The 27,677-nt window shown below is 45.1% G+C and overlaps 1 protein-coding gene across 1 annotated transcript in view; it reads left to right on the forward strand.

The window, feature by feature from the left end:
• The first annotated feature begins 1,040 nt into the window (after nucleotides 1-1,040).
• Nucleotides 1,041-27,677, forward strand: part of CTNNA1 (catenin alpha 1) — a 120,328-nt gene continuing 93,691 nt past the window's right edge. Inside the window, exons 1-5 of the mRNA XM_068417196.1 lie at nucleotides 1,041-1,164; nucleotides 16,582-16,688; nucleotides 18,972-19,167; nucleotides 25,951-26,117; nucleotides 26,913-27,032. Coding sequence (XP_068273297.1) covers nucleotides 16,584-16,688; nucleotides 18,972-19,167; nucleotides 25,951-26,117; nucleotides 26,913-27,032 — 588 coding nt within the window. The 5' untranslated portion in view covers nucleotides 1,041-1,164; nucleotides 16,582-16,583. The remainder of the gene's footprint in view (nucleotides 1,165-16,581; nucleotides 16,689-18,971; nucleotides 19,168-25,950; nucleotides 26,118-26,912; nucleotides 27,033-27,677) is intronic.

Below are 27,677 nucleotides of genomic sequence, written 5' to 3' on the forward strand. Positions count from 1 at the left end.
CGTGAACCATGGTGTGCCTGCGCCGTGACACCGACCTGGGGCTGGCCCCTCGGGAATCCGCACGGCCTGCCCACCTCCCTCGGCTAAATTATGTACCTTAAATGAACGTACCTCCCTGGTAGGTTGCCCAGTCTCTCTATATTCTGCTTAATATCAAAGGATGGAGCGAGTAGATTCGGGTATCTCAGAAGTGCTGGCAAATGGGTCACGTAACATATTTATTCAATTGTTTTTACAATCCAGTACACATGCAAGTTCTGTAGAGACATTTGTGTTAAAGACCATCTCAAAGCACACCATGAAAAATCCCAGAGTACCGTGTCTGTAGATAAAAGTGGTCACTCTCACACAAGAGGCTCACTGAGACTTTTCAAAGAAACCTTTGAAACAAATTACCGCTTAAAGACAGCTCTGCCCATCTGCAACCCTGCCTCTGTGGGGTGAGGTGGGGTTCCTAAAACCTCCCTCTCTTGTGACAGGAGCTCTGGTGACCCGCCTGCGTGTACCTCAGGGCCTTCCCATGTCCCTTCTCCCCTGTAGCCTTGTTATTAGAGACATTGGCATAAACCCAAAGAGCTTTTCTAAGAGCAACAGGTTAATACACTTTAGGTTTTCAAACCAAACCACCAATTTACAAAACCCAAGAGGAACCGAGCTGTATTTTCCCTCCAATTCCTTCAAAACCCCGTTCACCTCCCAGTTCTCCACACACCTTTCCGTGCCCTACGCTACCTCAGGGTGACAAAGCCAGGTTTATGACCTAAAATGTTTTGATTTTACCTCAAAATATCATGTCTCCCCCCGCTCAGAGAGCCTCAGCTGAGGGGGGGAGTTCAGGGGAAACTTCTCCTTCCACCTGAGGGGCCGAAGCCCGCCCGCCGCGGCCCTGTGGAGGGGCTGGGGGGGGGCGGGAGCCCCGCGGGGCGCCCCGAGAGCTCCGGCCCGGCCCCGGCCCTCACCTGCGGCGGGCGGTGCCGGCAGGGCGCGGGGGCGGCGCGGCGGGCGGTGCCGGGAAGAGCAGCCGGGCCGGGCCGGGGCGCGCGGGGCGGGGAGGCGCCCGGAAGAGCCGATTTCCTCAGCGGGACGGGAGAGGCGTTGGGAGAGGGGAGAGACAAAGCGGCCGGAGCGAGCGAGGCGGCGGCGAGGCGATCGTCCTGCTTCCCGGTAAAGTTGTGCCGGGCTCGGCGTGCGGTACCGCCGCCCTGCTTCTCTCACTTGGAAACTTTTGCGCGGTGAGGCGGGCCGGGCCCTGCCGGCCGCTGCGGCTCTGTGAGGGGCGGCGGCGAGAGGCCGAGGCGGCGCGGGGGGAGCGGAGCGGAGCGCGGCCCGGTGAGGCGGAGGGGAGCGGAGCGGGCCGTGCTGCCGCCACCGCCGGCGGGGCGTGGGCCTGCGCCGGCCGCGCTCGGAGGCCGCGCTGGGCCAGGCCGGTGTGGGGTGGCGGCTGGAAGGGGGCTCGGGAGGGGTGGGATCCGGCCGCGTTTGGGGTTCGTAAGTGTTATGGTTCGGAGGAAAAGCGCCGGGCGAGCCAGGTTCCTGGAGAAGTTTCGGTGGCAGCGGGGCTGTGCAGGAGGCTCCTCCCCGCGCAGCCCGGCGGGGCCGCCCAGGCGCCGCTCCCCGGCAGCGGGCCCGGGCAGGGCGACTGCGGGCGGGGCTGCCTGCCCGGCTGGCGACCCGCAGTTGGTCTGGGCCCTGCTGTGCTCCTGCCGCTCCTTTCGGCCCCCCGAGGCTGTCTGGGCGGTGCAGCTGAAGTGAGCATCCTCCCTCTCGCCGAGTTTGTGTTTCAAGACGCCGAACACAGCCCCTGTTCGCTGGGGACACCCCCCTCTCCTTAGCTTGGCTCTGCCGCGCTCTGTGCCACCCACCTCTCATCTGCCGGTGTGCAGTAAGTGCTTCTGCTTCGCTGACAAGAAGTTTTGTGCTACTTTCTACAGCCAGAAAGCAGGGAGAGCGTATCAACTCTCAGCCACCGGTTTATGCGTGACCCTTGTCCCCGCTGCCTGTGGTCGTGGGGTCGCTGGGCAGTGTGTATCAGCCGGCTTTTATTCATTGCTCAGGCTAGTTCGACGTATGTGAAATCTTTCAGGCTGAAAGTTTACAGGAAAGTGCGTGGCTTACTGATATTTAGTGAGGAATCAGGTGTGATCAAGGCACGCTTCCCTGCCTGTCTGCTCTTGGCCTGCCCGTGCTGCCTAGGAGGCCATGGGTGTCTTCTGGCGAGGGCGATCGATCGCTCACTTGCCCAGTGTGGGGTATGAGCCTCCATGGCTGTGTCCTCATTCCAGCTTTCAGTTATGACTCAGGGCATGTCTGGGTTATCTGTATTGAACTAGTCTAGGAGCTCTTTGCTGCCCTCCCCCCCCTCTTTTTTTTTCCTTCTTTGTCTTTCGTTTTTTTCAGATGGGGGTTGTGCAAAAGGTATTCTTGGTACTTGCCGTACTTGTTTCCTGCATTTTTCCTGCACCGTGAGTGGGGAGGCGGGAGAGGCTCTGTTAGCTGCACTCGTGTGCCAATGCACATCCTCGGTCCTGCTCACTGCACCGGCCTTCCAGTGCTTTCAAACCCAGCTAAAGGCTGTGGTTTTTTTTTCTTTCCCAGCTTCTGGGTTGGTTTGTAGGCAAGTTTGTGTTTAAATGAAGGTGAAAGCCCAGCTTGCTTTACAGTATGTGCGGTCTTTTAGGAACCCTTTGGTATGTCTTGAGGTGCTAAGGCCACGTTAAGTGTTTAGTAGGGCTTGTTTCTCCCTGCTGAATTGAAACTTTTTATTTAAAAAGGGCATAATTTTATGTTGCGTCACTAACTGTTTTTTATTTACAGAGAAAGAGTTTTTAAAACATGAAGGAAATGTGTTTTGACTTTTCTCAGGAAAAACAAAGGTTTATCAGGTTTTGTTTTAGAAAGGCTTTGCCCTAACCTTTTCCGTGATAAACAACATGCCTTCAGTCTTTGGGTTTTTTTCAGCCTGCTCTAATAATAGGCCTCTGCATCGGAGATTAAAAGTTTATGCAAGGTGGCAGGGGGGAGCACAGCAGGCAGAGATTAGAAATCCTCTGCCCAAACTGATGATTTTAAATACCAATGGAAGTATTTACCTCACAATAAGTTTTCAAGCTCTGTGAAACATGAGCGTTTCTGTGCTGACGGGTGTAATGGCAGACACGAATGTGCAGCTTCTTCAAAGGACTTCCCTTGGTCTAATAAAGTTAACTGAAAGATGTAATAGAAAAGTAATTTGTGTTTTTTTAGCAGCATGAATATCTTCCTTCTGTAGCCGTAAGGTCGAGAAACAGATCTTGCAGAGGAATCCACATTAGTAGAAATGTTTATGAGCTGGAAATACGCTTTAGTGGGACTTCAGCCCTGCCTTGAGATTATATCTACTGTTACTATTTGATTTCTAAATTACCTTTTGTATGCAGAGAATTAGTTAAGCTTACAACAGTATTTAGCGACAAAACCATTCCACTCATCATGGCTGGATAGTAAGGTCGGTCTAGAGTGAGGGCCTACGTGGCCATGATATTTCTGTTAAAGGGCTTGCTGTATTCAGTTTTACTGGCATCTCTTGGCTTTGCTGGACATTAAAGGAAACATGATGAACAAAAGAGGACTGAGTATTATTTTATTAGGACGGTGCCATATTGAGGCAGTCATCCAACATGGTGATGAATGCCTGTTGTTGTTCTCTACTGTCATGCCTGAACTGGAAATCACACAAGTTCTTGTGCTGCAAAACTTTAACGTATATAACCTTGAGGATTTGGATCCTTTACTACTCTGGGAATTCACTGGAGTTTAGTTTTATAGCTAGTCTGGTATAGCTCCCTTCAGTGGGTTTATAGCTCACGCGTTGGTATTGCAGCTGTAGAGAAAGTGCAGATGTTTGATAATTATTGCTTTTAACTCCATACTATTTTAATCCAGCGTATGAGACTTAAAATAGAGCCTGTGCACAGAATTGTATACCAGCACCCTTACTGGAGGAGCTACGCTGAAAAGATGAGTTGAGAGTGACCTGCTGTGCTGCAAAGAGGAACTGGGTGTAAACAGATTTATTGAGGTAAAGGAGTCGCGGGAGGAATGCAGTCATTGCAGCTGTAAGTGGGATCTTTCTCCTTGAGTGACTGAGACTCCTTATCTTCCAGTCAGGGTGAGAATGGGTGTTAACGCCTGTTTCAGTGTGCAGTGGGTTGGTATAGACTCTTCTGTTGGCACATCTGATACTTAAATATGATTCATAATTCCTCCTTGACTATTGTATTTAAAGAGCTGGCTACCTTTTCTCTAAACTTGATTACATATTTTTGTTCGTTAATCCCAGATGTACCACCGGAAACATCTGCTAGGCCTTTGCCATGTGTTTATAAATAGCTCTGGTGCAGTCAGAGAGGAGTAACCTTTTTTCCCCCCGTGCTTTATAAAGTGATAGAAATTATTAAATACGGAGTTTGCAAAGGGAAATTCTCCCCCACTCTATTGACATTCCCTTACTTCTGTTTATAACTTTTCCAGTTTACAAGACAGAGCTGCTTGAGTAATCATTGAGACTCCTGAGAATCCCTTTTGAAAGGCTTTAAGTTCAGGCATCTATGGAGGGGGAAAAGCAAATTTGAGGCCAGCTATAGCTAAAGGGATAACAGTTACCAAGGTAGGGAGTGTAACAGTACTGAGAACATGAAACCAAGCTGGATGCCTGTTGGTTCCCCGGTAGATCTGTTTTAACGTATTGAATGACACAAGGAGAGAGGAGTGGTGATGTACGTTACAATCTAAGAGTGAGCTGAACTCCTGTAGTGTTCCCAAGGCAGTGAGGAGGTTGAGAGCAAATAAGCTTGGGAACTAGCAGCAGCGTGGCAGGTAGGATTTCACTGGTGATAACACAAGATACAGCTTAAGCTCGCAGTGTGCATTTTTTCCAAACACCCCCCGGTTTTCCAAGCTGTCTGTGTCCTGCTGTGGAACGGATGTGTGTATGACTGTATGTGCCTAAGAAGAATTTCGGTGTGGAGCTGGTGTCGGGGGCAAATGAGATGTTAGTGGAAGTTAGAGTAGAATATGCTGTGAACCCATTAGTGCACCCTATTCTGGAGCAGCCTTCAACAACTGCCTTAAGAAAACGAGTCTGAAACCAGTGAACTTGTGGATAGTGGATGAAGGATCAGGAGAGTAAGATTTTTTAAAATTTTTCTTTTTCTGGAGATTAACCAAAGGAAATGAGGAACCAGTGTAGGCCAGACACTTCTGTCTTGCTGTAGTTCGGCACAAGATCGCGAGGGCATTTAGGTATATACTAAATTTGCTTTTTTTCAGTTAATAAGAAGGCAGTAAGAATTAATGCTATCAGGAACATGTGGCCTTGATGGCATGCGTGTGTTTTCTCCTCCCCCTTCCACCGCCTTTCCCACTCCCCCAAGGGTTCAGAGAGTTTTCATTTGCTGTTTTATTCTGTGTAGTTTTATAGGTGATATCTATGCAGATCTATGCTCTATGGGGGGGATTGTTCTTTCCATATCTTTTTCTGGATGATAGAAGCTGAGCCCAGAAGATCCACTTAAATAAACGGTCTGCACAAGGGCCGCGCTAGGGATGTAGCTTTACATAGCCAAGAGGGTCAGTTTAATTTTTCATGTAAACAAGGCTGAGCTGTATGCCCATAAAACGGTGTTTAACCTGCAAAACACCGAGCAGGTCAGTGTTGATCTTTGCAAAGTGCTCTTGAGATCTTCAGCTGAAGCTGTAGATGGGTAAGTGTGTTTTTTTAAATTGACTAGAATAACAAATTCAGAAACAGCGTTGTTGAGTAGCAGAGGACAGAACTGGTGGTATGTTGAGAAGCAAGAAGGTACAAGTGGGTGTTCCTCTGTGTAAATGCAACTAATCAAGATGTACAAGCAGCCTGTTCTGTACCTGCTTTCTTGAAAGTGTGTCCTTGTAATGTATTCTTGTAAAACTAATTTTAGCATGGCTTAAAGACCGAGCGAGTCTTGTTGCTCGAGGTTGAAGAGTTGCTTGAGATCTGGATAATTCATGATGGACTGTGGACATGTATGCAAGTGACGAGTCTCATATAAACCTCATGTACAATTTGCTATAAAATTAATTTCAGCCAGTACCTGATGTCTGGGTGTTTTGGAGTCTAAGTGTCTTAAAACTTAAATTAGTTATTCATTTAAAGGGTGAGAAGTTGAACAATGAACTGGAAGTTGTGCACGGGGTACTTGGGGCAATGTGATTACTGTAGCGGAGAGGTCCATCCAGGCTAGTGTCTGGTCTCCATGACCCTCGTCATGAGGTTTTGGTTGTTCTGCTCCCATCAACTTTTTATTAGTCTAGCTATTGTCTGAGGCCCTAAATTACAAGCCCTTTGCCTGGCCTTGGCCAAGCTGGCTGTTAACACCACTAGGAGGAGGGAATAAGACAGGAACTCCAGGGGTCATTTCCATTCCCACTGCTTGTCACGCTATTGAGCAGTATCCTCTGGCTCCTTGGATGCCTTTGAGGAGTGATGGGTGCTCTTGGGTGGTGTCTGGTGTCCCCCTCTGGTTCTCTGATCATAATTTTTGACCCTTGGCACCTTCCTTTTTATTGACCCCCACAATCATTTGGCTTCCCTTCCATTCTCCCCCCCACCTTTCTCTTGGGTGGTGGCAGTGTACAAAGCCATCCCTAAAAGGGAAAGCAACAGGCAAGCAATAAAACGAGCAATAAAACCACGAGAAAAGGGCAGTCAAGTAGCATTGCTTCCCAAAGGTGCTGTGCCAAGCTCCTGCAGCGTAGGAGCTTCCTGAGCCAGGAGTTTGAGCCCGGGCTGACTTCTGTTTTGCAAATTTGTCCGGCGGCTCTCGTGGCTGGTGCCCAGCGCTGGCAGGAGCGCCCACTCGGCTTCTGATGCTGGCAGGCTCCTCCGCAGGTGCAGACCGTCTGGCCCTTCGTTGTATTCCATAGGCTCAGTTCAATGACTTCATTTCTTTTAAATTTAGAAACCTGCTTGAGAGTTGAAAGGCTTCGTACAAGCTACAAGTAAAATGAAAGACACGACATATTTTTTGAGAGAGTAAGAAGCAAGGATCTGGTTTGGCTGTATGAAAAGCTCTGGAGTGGTTTAAATTTCTCTCCAAAGTATGGCTTTGTAGTTACTGCCTCTTCCGCTTTTTGGAAGATGTGTTTAATTTACAAACCACCGCCATTGCGGCTGGAAATGCATTTCCTGACGAACATTAAACAATGCAGCCTGAAAGCAGAGATGTGGGGAAGGCTTTTAGGAAAGTGAGTGTATCCCTACATTGTTACTCCACACCACTTCCACTGCTGGTGGAGTCCTCCATCACAATACTTGTTTTTTTTTTCCTCCTCTCCTAGCTGGGGTTAGGGAGAAAAAAAATAATGATATGAGATGCAGTAAACAGTAGCAAAAAAAAAAAAAGCTAGAGGGTTTATTTGTAGCAAAACAGAATAATGCAAATTAGTTGTGTAGGGTTAAAAGCTTATAACGGCAAGAAACAAAAAAGTTGATTTCTGGTCTGTATGCATCTGTACTTCAGCATCAGGTGTTTTAAGCTCTTTTACTTAGTTTGCAGGAATTCCGATCACCAGTGGTGTTCCCCAGGGCTCAGCATTGGGGCCAGTTCTGTTCAATGTCTTTATCAACGATCTGGACGAGGGGATCGAGTGCACCCTCAGTCAGTTTGCAGATGACACGAAGTTGGGCGGGAGTGTTGATGTGCTGGAGGGCAGGAGGCTCTGCAGAGGGGTCTGGACAGACTGGATCCATGGGCTGAGGCCACTGTGTGAGGGTCAGCAAGGCCAAGTGCCGGGTCCTGCACTTGGGGCGCAGCAAGCCCACGCACTGCTACAGGCTGGGGGAAGAGTGGCTGGAAAGTGCCTGGTGGAAAAGGACCTGGGGGTGTTGGTCGATGGCCGGCTGGATATGAGCCAGCAATGTGCCCAGGTGGCCAAGAAAGCCACCAGCATCCTGGCTTGTACCAGCACTAGTGTGGCCAGCAGGACTAGGGCAGAGATCGTCCCCCTGTACTTGGCACTGGTGAGGCTGCACCTCGAATCCTGGGTGCAGTTTTGGGCCCCTCACGACAAGAAAGACCTTGAGGTGCTGGAGCGAGTCCAGAGGAGGGCAACGGAGCTGGTGAAGGGTCTGGAGCACAAGTGTGATGAGGAGCGGCTGAGGGACCTGGGGGTGTTTAGTGTGGAGAAAAGGAGGCTGAGGGGAGACCTGATCGCTCTCTACAACTGCCTGAAAGGAGGGTGTAGCGAGGGGGGGTTGGTCTCTTCTCCCAGGTAACAAGCGATAGGATGAGAGAGAACAGCCTCAAGTTGCTCCAGGGGAGTTTTAGATTGGAGATCAGGGAAAATGTCTTCACCAAAAGGGTTGTCAAGCATTGGCACAGGCTGCCCAGGGCAGTGGTGGAGTCCCCATCCCTGGAGGGATTTAAAAGCCGTGTAGATGTGGTGCTGAGGGACATGGGTTAGTGGTGGCCTTGGCAGTGTTAGGTTAATGGTCGGACTCAATGATCTTAAAGGTCCTTTCCAACCAAAACGAAAATGATTCTGTGATTCTGTAATTGGTTAAGACAATTTGACTATGTTTAACAGACTGTTATCATGGGCCTAGGGAGAGTCAGTGGTTACCAGTGAAAGACGCAGCGTTCAGCAGAACGAGAGGCAAAGCGCTGGTGCAAAGCCAATTGAACAGGATTTCTTAGCTCATCTGTTTCTTTGTTCAGTAGCTTTGTCTTGTTTCCTGTTCCTGGGGGTGAGGAGAAGGGGTGGAGAATGAAAATGTGTCTTTAATCAGATCCAAGTTGGTTTCCACTCAGTGAATGGCTGTGTTACTAGCTTAAAATCCTTTTTTTTTCCAGCAAGACCAGCCAAGCAATGCCTCCTTCCTCTCAAACCTTCCGGTTCCTTCCTGTTGCTTTTATGAAATGTGGGTGGGTCAATGACATTCTCTTTTTTTTTAAACAAAAGTTGCTTTAATTGGTCATCCATATACTAAGGCAGTGACTGGAAAGGATTCCTGTCCAGGCGGATCGTTGTTAGCTCTGCTCTCACACCCCACTGTAACCCTTAGCGAGCTGGTACGTGACAGAAGGTGGTTACGGTGTCACAGGTAACTCTGGTAAGCATCCAAATGTTTATTGTGCTGGTGTGTTTTTATTATTACTTGCTTTGCTCTTCTGCAGGCTGGAAAGTTCTCATCAGTCAGTGCCTCTGTGTTCTTGGTGTCTGCAGCCCTGTTGACAGCAGGGAGAGGAGGTGGTTTGTGTTAGAGCATCCTACCTTTCATATTCCTCCAGATAACTGCAGTCATTTAGAAGATGCTTAACTCATCCAAACAACACTTGTGCATTACGTTCGTGTTCCCTCTTCTTCCTGGGGTTTGATTTTGTGTGGTTTTTTTTTCCCTTCTTAATTTGCAGCATGTGTTGGTGGAGCTGTGAGTTGAGAGTTGTCTGGGGGCGTGCAGTGACGATGCAATTCTTCCAGTGAAACTAATTCATTGTTTATAGCTAAGAGATGTTGTTGAAGGTTGCCGTGAGCATGAAGTTAAATTCTTGGCCTTATCACTTGTGGGTTTTGTTATTTCTTTTTTGTTTAAAAAATAATTGCTTTGTCATTTTTAAATAAGACTGACAGCGTTCCTGAATCAAAGTGAAGGACTGAAAAAGGAATTCTAAATGACTTTTTCTAGAAACTTTAGAAAACATTTTACTTTGAAGAATCTTTATGCTCACATTCTCCTTTGCCTCAGTGGGTGCTCTTTTAGTAGCTTTTGCAAATGGAGAAAACTATGGAGAACTTCTTTCGCTCCTGTAACGCTATGAATTTTTGTCACATAGTCTTTGGTTGCTACTATGCTGGTCATGCGATTGAGGAAGAATGGGGTATTTAGTCTCTGTTCATACATGACTGTCCATTTCCTCCGTGTTTAAGCAAATTGTCTCTTATCAAACCTCTAATTATAGGAGTCTCATTTTTTCAAAACATGGGTGTCGGCTCAGACAACTCCAGTATTTGTGTACTTCTGACTGTTTAAAGTTGTTGATGAAGGTCTGGATTTAGAAGATGTGGTCAGCTAAAAGCACTGAAGGGTATTGCATAACAACATATCAATTTAAGAATGAAAATGCGGTTTGAGTGGGGTCAGATTCTGGTTATTTCTGACTCTGTAGCTTAAACGGCTCTTTTTATTGCAGATCGAGTGCTGAAGAAGATCAGAACAAAAATACCCAGGTTTTCTTTTCCTTTTATTGCCAGCCATCAGTGGTTTTTTGCAAGCTAAGCAAGAATTAATTTTGCAGCACTGGCAAATTCTGATGCCAGCTGATAAAGTAGGCTAATTTGTAACGAACTTTTTCTTATTTGAGGAATAATTGTGGCAAAAATTAATTTGTTAAAAGGTTGCCCCTTCTTGGCATTCATTGCTAACTTAAGGGTGGTGAGTGGAACCTGTGCTAGCGTAGTTTAGGGTTCGAAGAGCCGTGCTCTGTAGCCACAGCCTAGTTATTATATCTTCACTGACTGTACCCCTAGGGTCTGGAATGCGTCCTGTGGTTCCGAGAGTGGCAGTAAGCTGTTCTTCTGTACTTTCCTAATGATTTTAGGGAAGTTTTACACAGTTTTCTGCCTCAAGGGTGGGAAGAGAGACTGTGAGGTTGGAAAGGCTCTCAGTAGTTGAATCAAAGTGGTCCAGCAGATGTACAAGTCTCACCTGGGCTCTACTATCCCTCTCTCCAGGCTGAACCCCTCGTTTTGTTTGGAAGCGCTGTCTGTGTAGGCTTAAATGTGAGAGACGTGGCTGAGAGAGGGCTGCGTTTGGGAGGTAGAAGTTATCATTGCTGCAGGGATAAGTTAGTTGGAAGTTGTTGCTTTTTCCTTAACATGCCAGTGTGTTGTCCTTCTGCGTGGTCAGTGTCGCAGTCCTGATCCAAAGAGCAGACAGCTAAAATACAGCAGTTAAAAATCTAGTGATTGCTTAGTTCTGATTTTAGAAGTTATCTTTCGTGGTGTTAGTATTGGTGGTATGCAGTGTAAAATGCACTGACATTATTGTGAAGACAGGATGAGTGGGTTATTATTAATAGTAATAGCTCACTGCTCATGACACATCCTCTCCCTTTCCCAAATTTAAAGTTTGGCAGCTAGAATGTTAAAATTAATCTTAGTTATATTGGAGATTCTGTTTTGGTTTTGTTTTGTTTCTGGTTTGTTTTTTTTTTTTTCCTAGAAAAAGCATGTGTGTCTTGTCTTGAAACCCATCAGTTTTCTTTATGTAGTTGGAATCTTGCTTGAGTTTTGAAAACTGTGCAGAAATAAATTGGATGCTTGCTAAGGACATACCGGGATATCCATCTGGACAGTTAAATGTGTGTAAGTAGGAGTTTGGTTCTTGCGTTCTTTTCGGATGCGATCCATGAGCTGGAGCCTTAGTGTGACAGAAATAAGCCTCTAATTGCCCGTGCTGCTGTGATTTGGCTTGCGGTGCACCTCCTTTCTAGCTCCTTTGAGGCAAAACAATCCTGGCAAAAAACCCCACCAACCAAAACCCACCGTGCTAGTGAGACCACTGTTTGGATACCATCTTCCCTAAGAGAAACCAAAAGAGAACGGTGAGTGTAATTAAAAGCTTTTAGAAAGCAGCCTGGCAGGATAGTGAAAACTTGAAGATTGATAGAAGATGGCGTGTAAAAAGACACTTCAGGTAGCTCAAGGTGGTGGGACTTAAATTGCAGCCCAGGAGATGGGCAGTTAGATGTTGTGTGTGTAACCAAAAGAGATTTGCTCTGGTCCAGGGGTCGGGAGGCTGCAGGCTCTCTTAGTACAGAGCAGGCTGAACGTACCAGCAGAGTAGTGCCTGAGATACAGCCGGCACTGCCCTCGGGTGCACGTGGGAGTGCAACCTGGAAAAACAGGACCGTGAGCACTGGGCCTTCCCGTGATTCGGCTGGTGTGCAGGGCTGGCTGTTGGGATAGTGCTGCTTCACGGGCTTTTTAAAAGCCTTGGGTGCCTTCAGGACACTTCTGCAAAGAAGCTGCAGAGCTACATTCCTACGCTTGCTGAAGTCTAGAAATTATTTGCATGCCTGTATTCTGGAAGCAGGAATCTGAAGTTATTCTCAAAACCTTGAATTACCAGTTTTTGAAAACACTGTGGCCTTTAGTTGTGGCTTTTGGAAAGAGCACTGTGTGCTTATCACCACCAGTGCGTTCAGGGCAGGCCAGCTGGTTTAACGGGGTGTGTGAATGCAGCCCCAGCAGTTCAATACATCCTTCTGCTCCGGTCTGTGCCCTCCCCTCTCCCGAGCAGGGCTGGGACCTGCCCTGGGGTGCAGTTTGGGGCAGAGCTCATCTCAGTGCTGCTGCAGTCCCATCCTCTTCCCTGCGCGGTCCCACCTCCTCCTCCTTCACAGTAAGCTGCCAAGGTAACTTTTATAGCTACTGGCTTACTCTGAGACCGTTTTAGCTCCCTGAAGTGGCTCACCGCATCAGGTGGGTGTTGTTTGAGGCAGGTTTGTGGCAGGGAGAGGAGCAGTAGGACTGTGGCAGCATTTGCTTAAAGTAAAGTGTAACAGAAACCTTTTCTTAAGCTTTAGCTGTTGCGGAGATCTTGATTCTTTGTATAAAGTAAGGGCAAGTTGTCCTGGGATGGCTCTGCTTGCAGAGCTGCTCGTTGGCTGGAAATTGTGAAGTTTCTGGAGGCAACAGGGAAATATGGAAGTGGCTACTTTAAACTCCTGTTCTTTCCCTACCCTCATGGACTTGCAAGTGCACTGAACCCCAGTAAGATATAATTGCGTTACTCTTGAACCATCCACAACAATAACGAGCACCATCACGACCAGTGTAATAACCTGAAGGGTTTACAGTCAACGTGCTGGGCTGCGAGCATGGTTTAAGGTCAGGCTTCATGTGTCTGAGCATTAGATGTGCTGGGAGGGTGTTCCTGCTCTCTGCAGTGGCTCCGCTGCCTGCTCTGTTTTCAGTGGCACCTGGTTCACCTCGGCGGTGGCATCCGGCTCTGCCCTGTGTTTCCACTCGAAGAGCTGTGCCAACGGTGCCAGCTGACGTAGCCATCTCCTCTCGCCATCTCAGCACTGCGAGCAGAACCAATCAGTGGTGGCATGGTGAACCAGATGGGGATCTCTGCCCACCCTGCCAAAATGGATTTCTTTCCCTCCAGCCAAATCAGTTCTTCCCCATCTGGTTAATCGCTCAGCTGTGGGGAAAGCTGTGCCAGTACAGAGGGGGTGTGATGTGAAGATGGGAACGAGTTCCTAGAGGGGTGTGGGAGGATGAACGTTGGTTTTTAAGCAGCTTTCCTGCTGCATATGAAACCACAGGCTGGGCAACCCAACTTCTTGTGTGGTGGTGTCTTCCTATATATTCCAGCACTTCACATTCAGCATCACTTGCTCTCTTCCGCTGCGTGTTCTGTGCTGCTTTGTCCTTGAAATTCCTGCATCGAGTGCATGCACTGCTGTGTGTCCTAGGTCTGTGGCGTGGAGGACCTGTTTCTGTATCAGCTGGCTCGTCCCAGCTCTCTGAAACCAGTGCTACACTGGCCTGCGGCTGGGCCATCTTCCAGAGGATGTCCTTTTGCTTTGTGAGATGTTACAGTTACTGCAGGCGTTGTGGGGATCGTTGTGTGCTCTCCAAGAGCCAACAGTGAAGCACTCTGCTACAATATCCTCCGACTTGATTTACTACCTGTTACCATATTTGAATGTAGCTTGAGCAGCCACAAGAACAAGACAGGTTCCAGAGAATTAGAGCTTTCCTGTGGCAGAAGTGCAGCCCTGCCTTGACGTGGCCCTGGCAGTTGTCCTTCCGTCCCCTAAACCCACTCCATTCCCACACGTGTTCTGTAAGCTATGCCTGTGCCTGTATTCTTCACAAGTGTTTAATTGAATAAACATATTTACTACAATGTACAAATGATATCCACGTCGTTGCTGCCAAACAGTGTATTTGATATCAACTTAGGCTTTTTAGGTAAATTTCAATAAAGTTCATACTAAGTGGTTTTATAGACCATTACTTTTGTCCAGTTTGTGAGCTATCATACTAGCGTGTTTTCAGATGAATTGCCTTCATTATCCTACTAATACAATTAATGTGTCTTCTCATGATTACCTCGTCCTGCACTTTGTTTCTGCAAAAGGCAGAACAGCTTTACATAGAAACAGCTTTTACCTAGAAACCTAAGGTGCTTTCCAGAGCCCTGGATATGTTTCTCAGAAGCTATAAAGGCTTTCAGTGTATTTTTTTCTTGGCTTCTTACATAGGAAGCATTCATGCCGAGCTAATCGAGAGGGAATACGACAGGGAGATTCCTTGTTGAGGGTAGGATGTTACCAGGGGGTGAAGGGCATTTCCCAGCTTGCCCTCTGCCAGCATTTGGGCCGTGGCACAAGCCAGTGCAAAGCTGGACCAGCAAAATAAAAAAACAAAACAAACAAAAAACAAAAAGGGGGGGTGATTGTGAGAGAAGGATAGTTAGTGGGTTCACAGGACTAAGTGATAAGTGTCAGAGGCAGAACGAGGAAGAGGAGGTGGCCATCCTCTACCGTCCTGCAGTCAGCTCACTGGGGGCTCTGGAGCTGCAGCCTGGCGTGCCTTCTGCTGCGGGAGCTGGGACCCTGCAGCTGCACCTGCAAGCTTTTTCATTTAAAACTGTCAGAAATGTTGTGTGTATGCTAGCTTGGATCAGCCACTTCCTATTCTCTCTCTTTTTTTTTAAGCTTTCAGCTTTTTAAGTTTTCTTTCTCTCCAGCAGCGTGGGCACTTGGAGCGTGGGTGTGAGTGGATAGCTGAACGCAGGTTAGGTGAATATTCCTTGCACAGCTGTACTTCAGTGTATGACAGCGGGTGGGCTTTTCAGGGCAAAGATGTGTTCTCAGTAGCGTACCGAGTACTTAATGTATTGTATCGTGTCCGTGGTGTGAGAAGTGTCTCGGGAACAGCCTGCCACGAAGGTGCTGTTGACCGAAGCCAGGTGAGGCCGAGTCCTGCCTTCCTTACGCCCTCTCAGGCTGAGCTTCTCGAGTGCCCGGGAGATTTTATTCTTCCAAGGGAACAAGCAGCCACGTCTGTGCTGTTGCTGCATGTTTAACTGTCAGGGTCGCTGTTAAAACTGTTAGTTGTTGGTGTGTGTCATAAACATCGTTGGTTACCAAAATTAGTGCCTTGCTTCCTGCTTCTTAAAAATAATGGGGCATTGTGCTCATCTGGCAGCTCGGGGACATCTGGTGCTGTCAGAGCAATCTGTCTGCTGAGAAGCTCTGCAGATAATGCCCTGTCCGGAGTAAGATTTAAAAATATTGGCTAATAAGCATTTAAAACAACTTCCAACAGTAGGTGCTTAGGAGAAGGTGTGGAAGGAGACTTCAGAAATGTATTTCTTTTCCTGACTTTTTAAAAAATATAAAGTTATAGATGGGGGTTTAGTCTAATCTTGAATTTTGAGGGCAACCCAAAGCAGGAAGAGCTGGAATCTGTTAAGTCTGAAGTGGTATGAACTGGTTTTATGGACCTGTGAATACTTTAAATCCATTTTTTACTGAAATGATGATTCTGGTTATTCCTTTGTTGTGCTGTACAGCATCACAGTGTTAATCTAGTGATTTGTTCTAGTTCATTAGTTTTATTTTTTTAGACTACTAGTTCCAAAAGCAGAGTTATTTTAGTAGCTTCACTAGACTTTTCCCATAATCATATTTGCTGTTGGGATGCTGATATAAAACTGCAATGGGAAGGAAAGGCTCAGTGACAGCTTTTAACAGATCTCTTCATGCAAATCTGCTTTTCCCTTCTATGTAAATGTTAAGGGGAAGCGTAAGAGATATGTAAACTGTTAAACATGAACCAACTGGATTTTCTGGCTTTGTAAGGTTTATATTCCCTATTTTACCTTTGTACTTCACAGGATGAATAGGATGAACAGGTAGGCTGAAGGACTTGAGTTAGAACCTGGCTCCTGGTTTGGTAAAGCGTTTGGGGTAGTGACTCATGGTGGAGCCGAGAAAACTGGAGGCTTTCTGGTGCTGTTGAAGTTGAGGTGTTCCCTTCTGCTCCCCCAAGACCTCGGGCTGTGGCTCAGAGCCACTCTGGAGAGCTGGCTCTGGGGGGGAGGCAGCAGAAGTCGGAGGGGGTGTGTGCTTAGCCTCCAGCTTTGTGGGTGAAGTGCCCCCATTACCTGTGAGGTCATTTTGCATTGCTTGGGGACCACTGATGAGCAGACCAAACATTGCCTATCTTGTCATTGCTCTGATAAAATACTGTGGCTTGTGGATAGGTTTTAGTGTGGTTTTGTTTGGGTTTTGGTTTTATTTTCTAACTCAAACATACAGGTAATGTCTGTATATTGTCATAACAAGCAATTTTTTCAAACTATCACCAGTTGAACCGAAACTGATGTTTCCAGAGACAGTATAACCTTCACTTACACCGAATTGCTGTGTTGCGTGTTTAATTTTAATTTATTTTTTATTTTTTAATTTATTTTTTAAAATACATTCCAAGAGCATTAATAAAAAATACTGTATTCATATAGCTCTTTTCTTCTTCTAGAAATGACTGCTGTTACTGCAGGCAACGTTAACTTCAAATGGGACCCCAAAAGCTTGGAGATAAGAACACTGGCGGTTGAAAGACTACTTGAGCCTCTTGTTACACAGGTAGGGAAAAAAAAAAAGCGAAAAAAAAACCTTCATAAGGATGATTACCTGTTTTGATGTATTATTTCAATTAAGTAACTTTCAAAGCTTAAGTTCCAGAAATAAAAACAATACAAATCTAAAGATGGAAAAAAGTGTACAAGTAATTTCTTTACTCAGTTTTATTGTAACAGGGTTATTGGGCTTGAGTCTAGAAAGGCTGTGCTTCTCCAGCACCTGATAAGATGCAGTAATTCAGTTAGAAGTGCAGAAATGCATGGTAGTAACTAACGTTGCATTGCTGCTGGGCTGTTTCTCGCCTGTCTTTTGGGTGGTGTGCTGCTTATTTGTTGAGTCTTTCAAAAGCTGTGCTATGTATCATTTAGAAACTGGTATTTGGGAATGACAAAAGTCTCTCACAAGGAAGCCATTAGTGCTTGCCAGAAACAGAGTCTAATAAGTTTTCTTTGAAATTACCTGTGTTTAGGGTTCCTTTTGGAAGGAGGTTCAGGCAAATGGTGAAATGTGTGGTGGGGGGTGTTTGTAACCTGTCTAGAACAGCCTTGTGTTGTAAATAGTTCACTGACCCCACCTAACAGAGTTCCACCTGAGAAGTATGCTTTTATGGCATTTATTACTGTTTCAGTATACCTTGTAAAAGATATCCATGCTTTCTCTTAATTTCTGCCTGTGCTTTATGCTGGATTTGTGAATAAAAGCTTATTTCTGCAAGGTGTGTGTTGCCCAGGGAAATGCACTGAGGAATATAGGAAAGCTAGAGTAAGTCTTGTGAATGTAAGCTATGTGTGTTGGGCATTTTGAAGGTTCTTGGAAGAAACTTTCTAGGAGGTCTGGAAGAGAATGTGCACTGGGGACAGTTGACTGATCTTCTTTAGCATTGTTTTCCTGAAATATGAAATTTTAAAAATGACAGTATGATCAGGACACAACTGCTAAGCATGAACTGCAACGATCAAGTTCTGGTTCCAGTATTAACATCCCTTCAGTCGCCAAGCTGCTGTCTGCATCTGCCACTTGTTCCCTCTAGATATTCAGATGGGCAGTTGGATGATCTACCCTATAGCTTTGTAGCCAGTTACTGATGGAGTCTGTGCTTAAGAGAAATTGTCCTGATTTGGCAAACTGAACTGAACAAGCTTGTTTGTAGGACCTTTTTGTCCAAGTTCAGTGTCTGTAGCCTATTCCTCAAGTAGCACAATAGGCTGTACTGGCAATTCCAAATTTTGTGATTAATGTGACTGGCAAAATACAGAGAGGAAAGCAGAGTAAGTTGCCTTGTTGCAACTTGTTCTTTATTTGTAGTACATGATGATCTGAGACTACCCAATACAAATGCTCCCCATTAACCAGCAGCGGTATTCCCAGCTGATGGCTTTCCCTCTCTGAATCAACCTACTGAGAAGATGGATTCAGCTCTGAGGACCTTTATGTCAGCAGTCCTTGGGCTTTCCAGAGCAGTAATATTTTTAGTGTTGTAATTTAATGTCCCTCTGAAGTAGCTTTGTGTGCATTTTCCTAGACTTAACAGAAAGGAGAGGGGTGGAAAAAAAAAGGCAAACGGAAAAGAGTGCGTGGATTTTGTGACATCTGTCTGTGTTTCGTTGAAGGGGATGGATCCTGATCCTGAGCTAACGGAGTACCTGGTGGTCACTGGGCCGCTGATGACCAGCTCCTAGCAGGGTTTCAGTCTAAAATATAAAACTTGGAAATATTTGTTGATTGCAGGAGGATTGTGAGAGCTCAGTTTTGGTTGTTTTAGGGAAATAATAATCTCTAGGAAGTCCTTTGCTCTGCATTTAGCTCATTGGCTGTAGTACTGTTTTGGACTGAGAAGATACTGTGCTGCTAGATTTCTGTAGATAATAGCTTCAACCTTGTTTGGGGACTTTTGTGCCTGGAGAGCTATCCCAAACTAATTATCCCCAACTTGGTTTCTTTTTTATGTGCTGCCAAATAGCTCCGGCCTGTTACTGAGATTGCGGTTTATCAAAAATACAAATAGATCTCAATTCTTAAAATCAAATTTTCGGGTCTGCTGCTGATAAGAAAAATCTCTGAGCAGTTTAGCTGAATTTATAATGCCTGTCTAAGGAATCAAGCAGCATGGTAATGTTTAAAGAGACGTGAAAAACACTTGTTTGTGAGTTTAACCTTTGGAGCTGGCAATAGTGCAGGTATTAACAATATGCTGTCTTGAAAAAAAACACTGACCTTGCTGTCAAATTGATAAACCTCTGATTTGTTTAATGTGTTTTGTTTTTCCCCCTCTGTCTATGCCGTTAGGTAACAACACTGGTGAACACTAGCAACAAGGGCCCCTCCAATAAAAAGCGAGGGCGTTCTAAAAAGGCCCATGTTTTGGCTGCTTCAGTTGAACAAGCAACAGAGAATTTCCTGGAGAAAGGAGACAAAATTGCCAAGGAGAGCCAGTACCTTAAAGAGGAGCTGGTAGCGGCTGTGGAAGATGTTCGTAAGCAAGGTAAGAGCTAGGTATCTGATAGAGTAAGTAGAACTGTTCCCTTTTCCCTTTTGCTCTTATTTCTGATGACTCTGTGCCTCTCTACTCGTGTAGATTCTGGACTTGTCTTGCTGGCTTCATTGAGGAATAATGTGAACTGGGCAGATCTGGTAATTGGATGTCCCAAGTAGAGACTGAGAAGAGAAACAGAAGGGCTGAGTCTGTGAAGAGCATTTAAAATTCAGTTTAGGCTAAAAAGTCAACTCCCTCCTGCCCCCACCTATAAATGTTGTGGAACTACGTCTCAAATATGTCAATAACTTCTTCAATATTTGCATATATACAAAACAGCATTGTAGGAGGAAGAGCTGAGTGTTGACTTGACAGAGCTGAGTGTCTTGAGTATGCAAAATGTACAGCAACAAACAGAATGTGAAGACCTTGATTAAATATTCCAGGCTTCCTCCCCCACATCTAGTGTTGATTTTTATCATTTTCTTTTTCATTTTCTTGAAGACCTGCAAGAAAAGCCTATGGAGCTGGCTTACTCTCAAATATGCACTAGTAAATATTGTTGCTCATAAATCATTTATCATTCTTCCAGTCATGAGCCTTTTCTATGCTTCAGTGAAACCCAGTCAACTGGTATTAATGGTGGTGGCTGCTGCTGCAAAAAAAAGGAAAACTCATTAGCATTAATTACTTGTTTGTAGCTGAAGTTGCACAGTGATGAAATATTAGTTGAAAATGGTTCTGAGTTCTGGGTGAGCCTGGGTGACAGACCAAAGAAAGATCAACATAAGAAGGCTGCGATATAAGGGGCTAATTGAGTTGGCTTAATTTAACAACAACAAACAGCAAAAGAGACCCCTTTGTCTTGAAGCCTTTAATTTTTGGTACTTGCTTGATTGCTGCCCAGAATTGAGAGTCAGAGCTCATCTGTGAGTACCTTCAAATGACTCTGAGTGATCTTAGTGAGGGAGCTGTACTCAGCCCTTGGGATTGAGAAGTTCCATTAGCTGAATTTGTAGTTGCATGTTACAGTGAGAAGCTGGTAGGAAGGAGAGGCTGATATAAAAACCTTCAGCATGACCCTTTCACTTGTTTCTTGGCCCCTGCTTGATTTTGAGACTACACATAGACTTGATGTCAGACCTCCATGCTCTGTTGGTCTTTGACAGAGGAGGTGGAGTTCATAGCTGAGAGGCACTGGAGTGAAATAACTTCCCACCTTAATGTCGTTTTACTTTTTCCTCCCTTTTTACTGTTTGCGGCTTGCGTGGACTCTGGAGCATAGAGAGAACAGCTGTGTGTGTTTTCTGAAGCTGGGTGGGTGATGACTAGGCTTGAGTGATCCGCCTGGGTACAACTGGTGCCCACCGCTGTTCGTGCGGATGCAGGCGCAGCGCGGCTGGGCTGCTGGGGCAGCACGGCCAGCAAGAACAGCCTGTGCCCCGTCATGGTGCCAGTGTTTGGTCAGGCTTAGCAGAGCAGCAATTCGTAAGGAAATTAAAAAACAAACAAACAAACCTTTGAGGAAATTAGAAGCAAATGGTGCAAAATGAGATACAACAGAGGGAAGGCTTATCGCTGCCAATGCCCGGGGGAGGATTGCAGTTCTGAGTGGTGCTAATAACAGCAAGGAGGTACAAACTCTCAACGTACGTGTTTATGTACAGTCCATGCACTTCAGAAGCGCTTCCAGCGTTGTGGTGGACCTGTTGAATTCATGAACTGGAGAAATGAGGCAAGTGTAATACAAAGCCTGTGCCTGTGCTTAGTGAAGCTTCCTTTGGTGCCTTTGTCTGCCTTTTGCGTTGGGGGGCAAAAGTGGAAAGAGGAATCTGGGTGTCGTGGTCAGCAGTAGGGTGATCATGAACTGGCAGCATCTGTGTGTCTGACGGCAGCAGTGGGGTTATAGATGTATAGCACAATTTATCTTCAGCAGAAGACAGGAAAATAGAATTAATAATGCCTCTATTTAGAGTAGGGAGCGGTTTAGTTACCATAATAAAAAAAGATGAATGAATGTAGACGGAGGTTATGAAGATGATTAGGACAATAGATAACTTGTCTCATCAGAGAAAATTAAAAATTTTTTTTAGCCTAGCAAGAAGATTGAGAGGGTACATGATTTTAGTGAGCGTGCTTGTTCATAAAATCCCATTTGTTGGGGGTAAAAACAAAGAAGTGAAAAGAGCTATTCAGAATGAATGATAGCATGGCTACGTACTAAATCAATACAAGTGGATCTTCAAAGTCTTCCTGATTTTTTACAATGGAAGAATAAATTACAACTTGCTTTAAATATTAAACAAGTTCATGAAATATCCTAAAGTAAGATTCCTGGCTCTTTAAAGCTTTGGACTTTTTGATTACTTTTAAAGTAGTGAAACTTCTTAACATAAAATTTTGAACAGAATAGTGGAGACAAAGAACCAAAGTGTTTTTCAGAATAGATCCTGCTGTGATTATAGGAAAGGCAGTACTGGGAAAACGTCTGGTGTGAACGTCTCTGATTTCAGCATCCTCACAGCATTTGTTACATTAATTTCTGTCATTGGAGTTCTGCTGGGTAATAGAAGGGGCAATATAGGTCTTACCCCCACTGTAAGCTCTTTGGAGGGTTTTATTTCTTAGGAAGCATTGAAGACTGATTGTACGTTGAAATGGTCGGCTCTTCTGGTGCTGTTGGCAGGTGTTTTGGAACTGAACCAGTTTCTTACCCAGGTGCCTGGCACTGAGACAGTTTGTGAACTCCGGGTTCAAGAAGGAAATTTCTTTTGGGTCAGACTGACCAGGTTATTCCTGTTTTCCTGGAGTGCTGATGACCACAGTTCACTGCCTGTATATATCCGTATGCTAGTGTGAGGATCCAGGGTATTAGCCATACTCTTACTGTTGTATTTCTTCCTATGGTAATTTTACATAAAAGACCAAAAATTAAAGCTTAAAATTAAAAAGCTTAAGCCTGTGCATGGGGTTTGGGTAAGAGAAGGGAATGGTCTTGTGAATCCTGTGGACTTTGATCATGTTTCATGGTTGCAAACGCAGGGGAGCGAGCCTACTGATTCAGTGTGGTGTCTTTCCGCCCTGTGTTTCTGAGCAAAGCTTTCTTCAAAGCTGAACAGTGAGGCAAATTATGAAAGGGTAAAACGGTTTTTTCAACTATACTTCACACAAGATGCATGGCTTAAGGACTTCTGAGGAACAGAAGGAGGCCAGTTGCGGAATAACTTGAAGTTAGACACTGAATTCTTCTCGGAAAACTCAACTTTAAAGTTCTGTTGTGATCGGTTAGCTGAATTTATTGGAAGGATGCAAAGAGTTCTCAGTTGTTTTCCTGCAAGAAAAGTGTTTTAGGACTGTACCACTTGTTTTAGAAGTAATCCTCCAGCCAAGGACTTGAGATCTTCGAAAAGCCGTAACCTAAGGGAGCTCCGAGACGGCTCTTGGCAAACTGCAGGAGGACTGTTGTAGGCAGTATATGGATTTAATTGAAGACAGTGTTAAGGAATCAACAGAAGCTTTTGTTGCAATAACTGTTAGCTCCCATGTTGATATGGCAAAAGGAGATACGGGGCCTTGTCCTTTTTAGTAGAAAGCAAGGGCAGCCTGTTGTGACGCTCATGGTGGACATGGAAGGTGGCATTAGTGGTGAGATAGGACTTCAGTATCCAGAATAGTAGAGTCTTGAAACTCTGATTTCATGCTGGCCTTCATTTGGCAGGGAATAGCCAACTTCTAGGGACCTGTGATAGGGTGTTACGGGCAGGTAGAGGTATGGCCTGGTGGCACTTGTTGTATTTCTAATACTGCTGGCAAAGCGGCCTGGAGACAAGCTTTGAACTGGAAAGTGCTGAAGGGTGCAAGGTGATGTGTGGGCACGAATTTCTAGCTTGGAACAAAAGCGTCAGTGCCTGTGTGTGTCCTAGGTCTGCCCTGCCTGTCTTCGCCGCTCTCCCGTTCCGTCGGATAAAGCAAGCCCTCTCTGTCATGGTCATTGTGTGCTGCGCTGCTGAGGAGGATTAATAGTGCTGTCTGAAAGTGCTGTCAGACCCTGTGGGCATGGTGGGATGAGACTAGAAAATGGTAATTTTCTTTTGATGGACTAAAATCTTACTATTTCTGAAATGGGCTTTGTTCCATTAGATTTAATTGAATTGTTAGTGCTTTATTGACAAGATCATAGCATGGCTACCATTGCCGCCTCTTTTCTCCGCTCTGTTTTATTATCCCTTGTAATATCTAGTGAAAATCTAAGGTTATATTGGAAAAACAGATTACTCATATAAGAATTTGTACCGGCTGTATAATCTGAGTCTCACAGTCTGACTCTTCTGCAGTATATTTCTTTTAACTCTTGAAGTCCTGCTTTCAAACTTGCTGTGTTACCTCGAGTTCAGATTTGAAAATGAGAAGATTATGCTCGATCCAATTTGAACCGCTAATGTGCATATATAATGCAATAACTGCATACTTAGGCCAGGGCAGAGTTCCCTTTTACCCTTTGAATCTAGCTAAAGCAACTACCCCATGTCACTTTTTCTTTGTAAAAGAAGTCTGAAAGCCAGCTTTCTTGAATTTGCAGGAAAAAAAAAAAATATATGCCACAACTTTAAATATAATCTTCCTTTATTTCTGGGAAGCTGGTTATCTTTTGACACCCTGACAAGCTGTTTGAAACTCACTAAATCTTTTAAAGTCTCTCATTAAATAAAAACGAATAGCATTTTATTTCGGGACTGGCTTGTAAGGCTGCAATTTAAGGGATGGGTAGAGGATAATTTTGTTTTTAACCATGTTAGCAATTTCTGAGATTCAGATGAAGTGAGTGGTGACCTCTCTAATTTGTTTTAAGTAGGAAACAAATGAAAACAACATTCCTGTCTTTTGGGAGTTGGAAATGTGGGAATTTTACACACAAGTAAAGGAGAGGAAGTATTTGTAGTGAATTTTGATTCTGGCATATATCCTTAAATCCTGAGATTGTTAATAGATTTAATACTGTGGTAGTGACATTAGTTTCACTATTACTAGGCTCTTCCAGAAGGAGTAAAGAAAGGGTCATGTCAGCTATGCAGGGGTTTTATAATCTCAGGGGTGGTTGCAGTTTTTCAGCATTAGAGATGCATCGTCCTTCACCCATCTGGAAATCTGAGGCTCTTAACGCTTGCTAAAATAATGAATTGTTCCTCAAAGAGTTGGGTAAGGGGTAGCTTTAGATTGATATTTATAGCTGGTCGGTACTTGGACAGAAGCTTTTTTCATATGTCACAGTACTGAAGTAGGATATTTTTTATCTTAAAATGTTGTATGCCACTCTTTGTAGTATTATTTAAGATGATGGAAGGGTGTTACACAGAAGGCAGCATTTGACCAAAATGGAGTATCTCGGTGTGTAGTTGCTTGGACAGGCTGGCAGCTGTGTTTGGGCTGTATTTAGCTATGAAGGTGTAGAGTGCTTGGGTGTTAAACTCTTCCAGGGCAAGATATTAATTACTTAATGGTAAGTATGTGGATGGTTAACCTCAGGCTCTCCAGCTGTAGATATTTTTGAGTAGTTAAAAAAAAAATGTTGTTGAAATGAAATGTAAACACTTCCCATACTGGGGCTATGCTGCACTGATAGCCCAGCTGTGGGAGCAGGCAAGCTGCTGGCAGAACGATGCCACTGCACCATCCTGAGATCTTGGTGCAAATCTCACCCAGCCCCATTTGGTAAGTGGGCTTGATGGGAGTCACTGACATCTTTCACTTGTGAAGCACTGTTGGAGGTTCTTTTCTCCTTATCTGAGATGTGCTATTTTTGTTTTGGCATTTGGCCACATGGACACTTTTTCAGACAGGTTTGGGAAGCCTCTGACACAGCAGTTCATTATAACACAGTTCCCCTGCTTTCTGCTCCTCTCCAGCTGCCTGCAAACCTTTAGCCCTGAGTACCTAGCGTTTCCTGAACTAAATCCTAGCTGTTCACCAAATGTTTCTCAAATGCAAAGAGATCCAAGAATAATAATGTGGATTCCAAAACTTGCTGCTGTGTAGGAACTGTGGTACTGGAAGCAAAATGCTGCCCCAGAAAGCAGGGGGAGAAATCAAAAATTTACTCTTGACTCTATACAGACATTACTTTTATGCTTTCCGAATGCCTTCTGGAGGAATTTCTCTAGCTGTGTAAAGTGGCCTTTGCTTTTCATAGTTAACCAATTGCTTTGTTACCATCTGAAACCCAAATTCTTTCCTCCTGCACCAGATGCAGACCCACAGGCTATGAAACATTGGAGCGTTGTACTAAGCGGTGCCTTGCTTTGAATGCAAACCAGGGCATATCCAGCCAGGTCATCGCTCCGAGTTGTTTACAGTCCCAGGAGCTGTGGCGTTTCCTTGTCTGTTTACAGTACTTTCTGCTGCTTTCTGCTTAACTCCTACGTGCACACAAATCAAAGCTCTTGCTTAAGCTTTGAGAGCATTGTAGTTTGTGAAATAACTGCAGTCCTGCATGTAATAGCAAAGGCATACTGCATTTGTCTCTCCAGAGGATTCTGGCATGTTAAAACACCTGTACAACTGGAAATAAGGACCAAAGTGTTACTTCCCAGCCCTTCCTCCCTGCACAAGCCCCTCTACCCTCATACCATGTGGTAACCATACTTAGAGGTAGCTACTTGCAATCTTAATCCCTGGCTGTATTTAAGCAAACGCGTTTTGTTTTCCAGACTTAGGTTGGCTTGCCAAGGAATCCTTACAGCCCCGTAAGAAATGCTGTGTGATATTAAAGTCAGCTTATCTTCTCCCCTTGTGCAGGTGACTTGATGAAGAGCGCTTCGGGGGAGTTTGCAGATGACCCCTGCTCCTCTGTGAAACGAGGGAACATGGTCCGAGCAGCACGTGCCCTCCTCTCCGCCGTTACTCGCCTGCTGATTTTGGCTGACATGGCAGATGTCTACAAGCTGCTTGTTCAACTTAAAGTGGTAAGTGTAGTTCTTTGCTGTGCTTCACTTTGCAGTGCCCGGCACACCAGGCGTCCTGTGGCAAGTGGCTTTGTTTCATGCATGTGTGTTGACCCTGGTGTCTGCACTGTCAGCAGCTTGCTTCTGGAGCAGGGAGGTTTTTAGGGCTTTTCCTCTCAGCAAAATGTGGGCAATGGATGTTTGTCACTTGTTTTTAGACTCATTGTCAGTAGCTTTCGACATTGTGTTGCACTTTATCTGAACTTTTAGTATTGAAACTAAATGCACTATGGTCTGCAACTGCAGGTGATAACCAGCTTTCTTCATCTTAAAGAAATAATTTGGCTTTCTTATAACCAGTACTCCCTTGTAGTTACGAGGGATGAGTAGCTTCGGTAGACTAAAAAAGATGAATGTGGAATATTTGAGGAAGCCTTTTCTTCCCAAGAGCAAGAGGGTGGGTGGGTGATTTGTGTAGAATTTGAAATGAAATGAAATTCAATACCGGGCCAGCTTGTGCGGCAGGGCTTCGAGGACTCTCCTTGTCCCTTCAACGGCCACTGCCGCAGCTCTGCCGGGGCCCTGGGCTCCTTCATACTCTTTCAAATGCGCGTACTTGGCTGGCTGTGGTAGCTGGTGACTATCAAGTAGTAGCTGAGCCTTGAGTACTCTTAGCCTTTGAAGTATCTCTCTCCAAAAAATAAAAGGGGGCAGAGGAAGATTGCTTTCTTTGTCTACTATGAAGTACATTCTGAATTACTTCCTGAACTGTGGTCTGTATTACTTGGAAAAATATGTGAATATATGTGCTTTTAGGTGGAAGAAGGGATCTTGAAACTAAGAAATGCTGGCACAGAGCAGGATTTGGGTATCCAGTACAAAGCCCTCAAACCAGAAGTGGACAAGCTTAACATAATGGCAGCCAAAAGACAGCAGGTATGGTGATGGCAGCTCTTTCTTCTGGATATTATTTCTTTTTTTTTTCTTTTTCAAAAAAAATAAGGCAGCCTTGCTGCTCTTGGATAGTATCTGTTGCTGCTAATACTTTTTTTTAACTTTTTTTAACTTCTTTTTTTTATTGCTGAGTACTTTGTGTTGCACTCCGTTGTTCAGGGAATTTGACCTTGCCTGGTAAGCAGAAAGTCTGCTCAGCTGTAGTCTACTGCTTCTGACGGAATTTGTTCTGGTAGCATTTGTTTATGTTAATGCTGTAGTGCCTTAATGAAATGCTGCTTCCCAAGGCTGGTACTTCCCATTTTGAAGCAGTGTAGGGGTGTGGGTAAGGAAGGAGAATTGAGATGTGATGTGGTGGCTGGTGCACTCACCGCTAGACCACGCTGCCTTTATGGTTTGCACATGGCTGAACGTGTCCATTTAAACGGAGAGCAGAAGCCGTGGCTCGGCACAGGATTACAGCTCCTTCCAAGAAAGTGAGTGGCGATGCTGGTTAGTCTTGCACTGAAATGTCCGTTTGAGGAGGGGTTTAAAATCCTGTTTGTTACGTGTATGTTCTGTGTTTGGATAGCTTGTGCTTAACCTTAAATTGTGTGTAAAATTTGTGTTGTTCAACAGCACTGTGAC

This window comes from Nyctibius grandis, chromosome 22 (assembly GCF_013368605.1).
Source record: "Nyctibius grandis isolate bNycGra1 chromosome 22, bNycGra1.pri, whole genome shotgun sequence".
Lineage (NCBI taxonomy): Eukaryota > Metazoa > Chordata > Aves > Nyctibiiformes > Nyctibiidae > Nyctibius > Nyctibius grandis.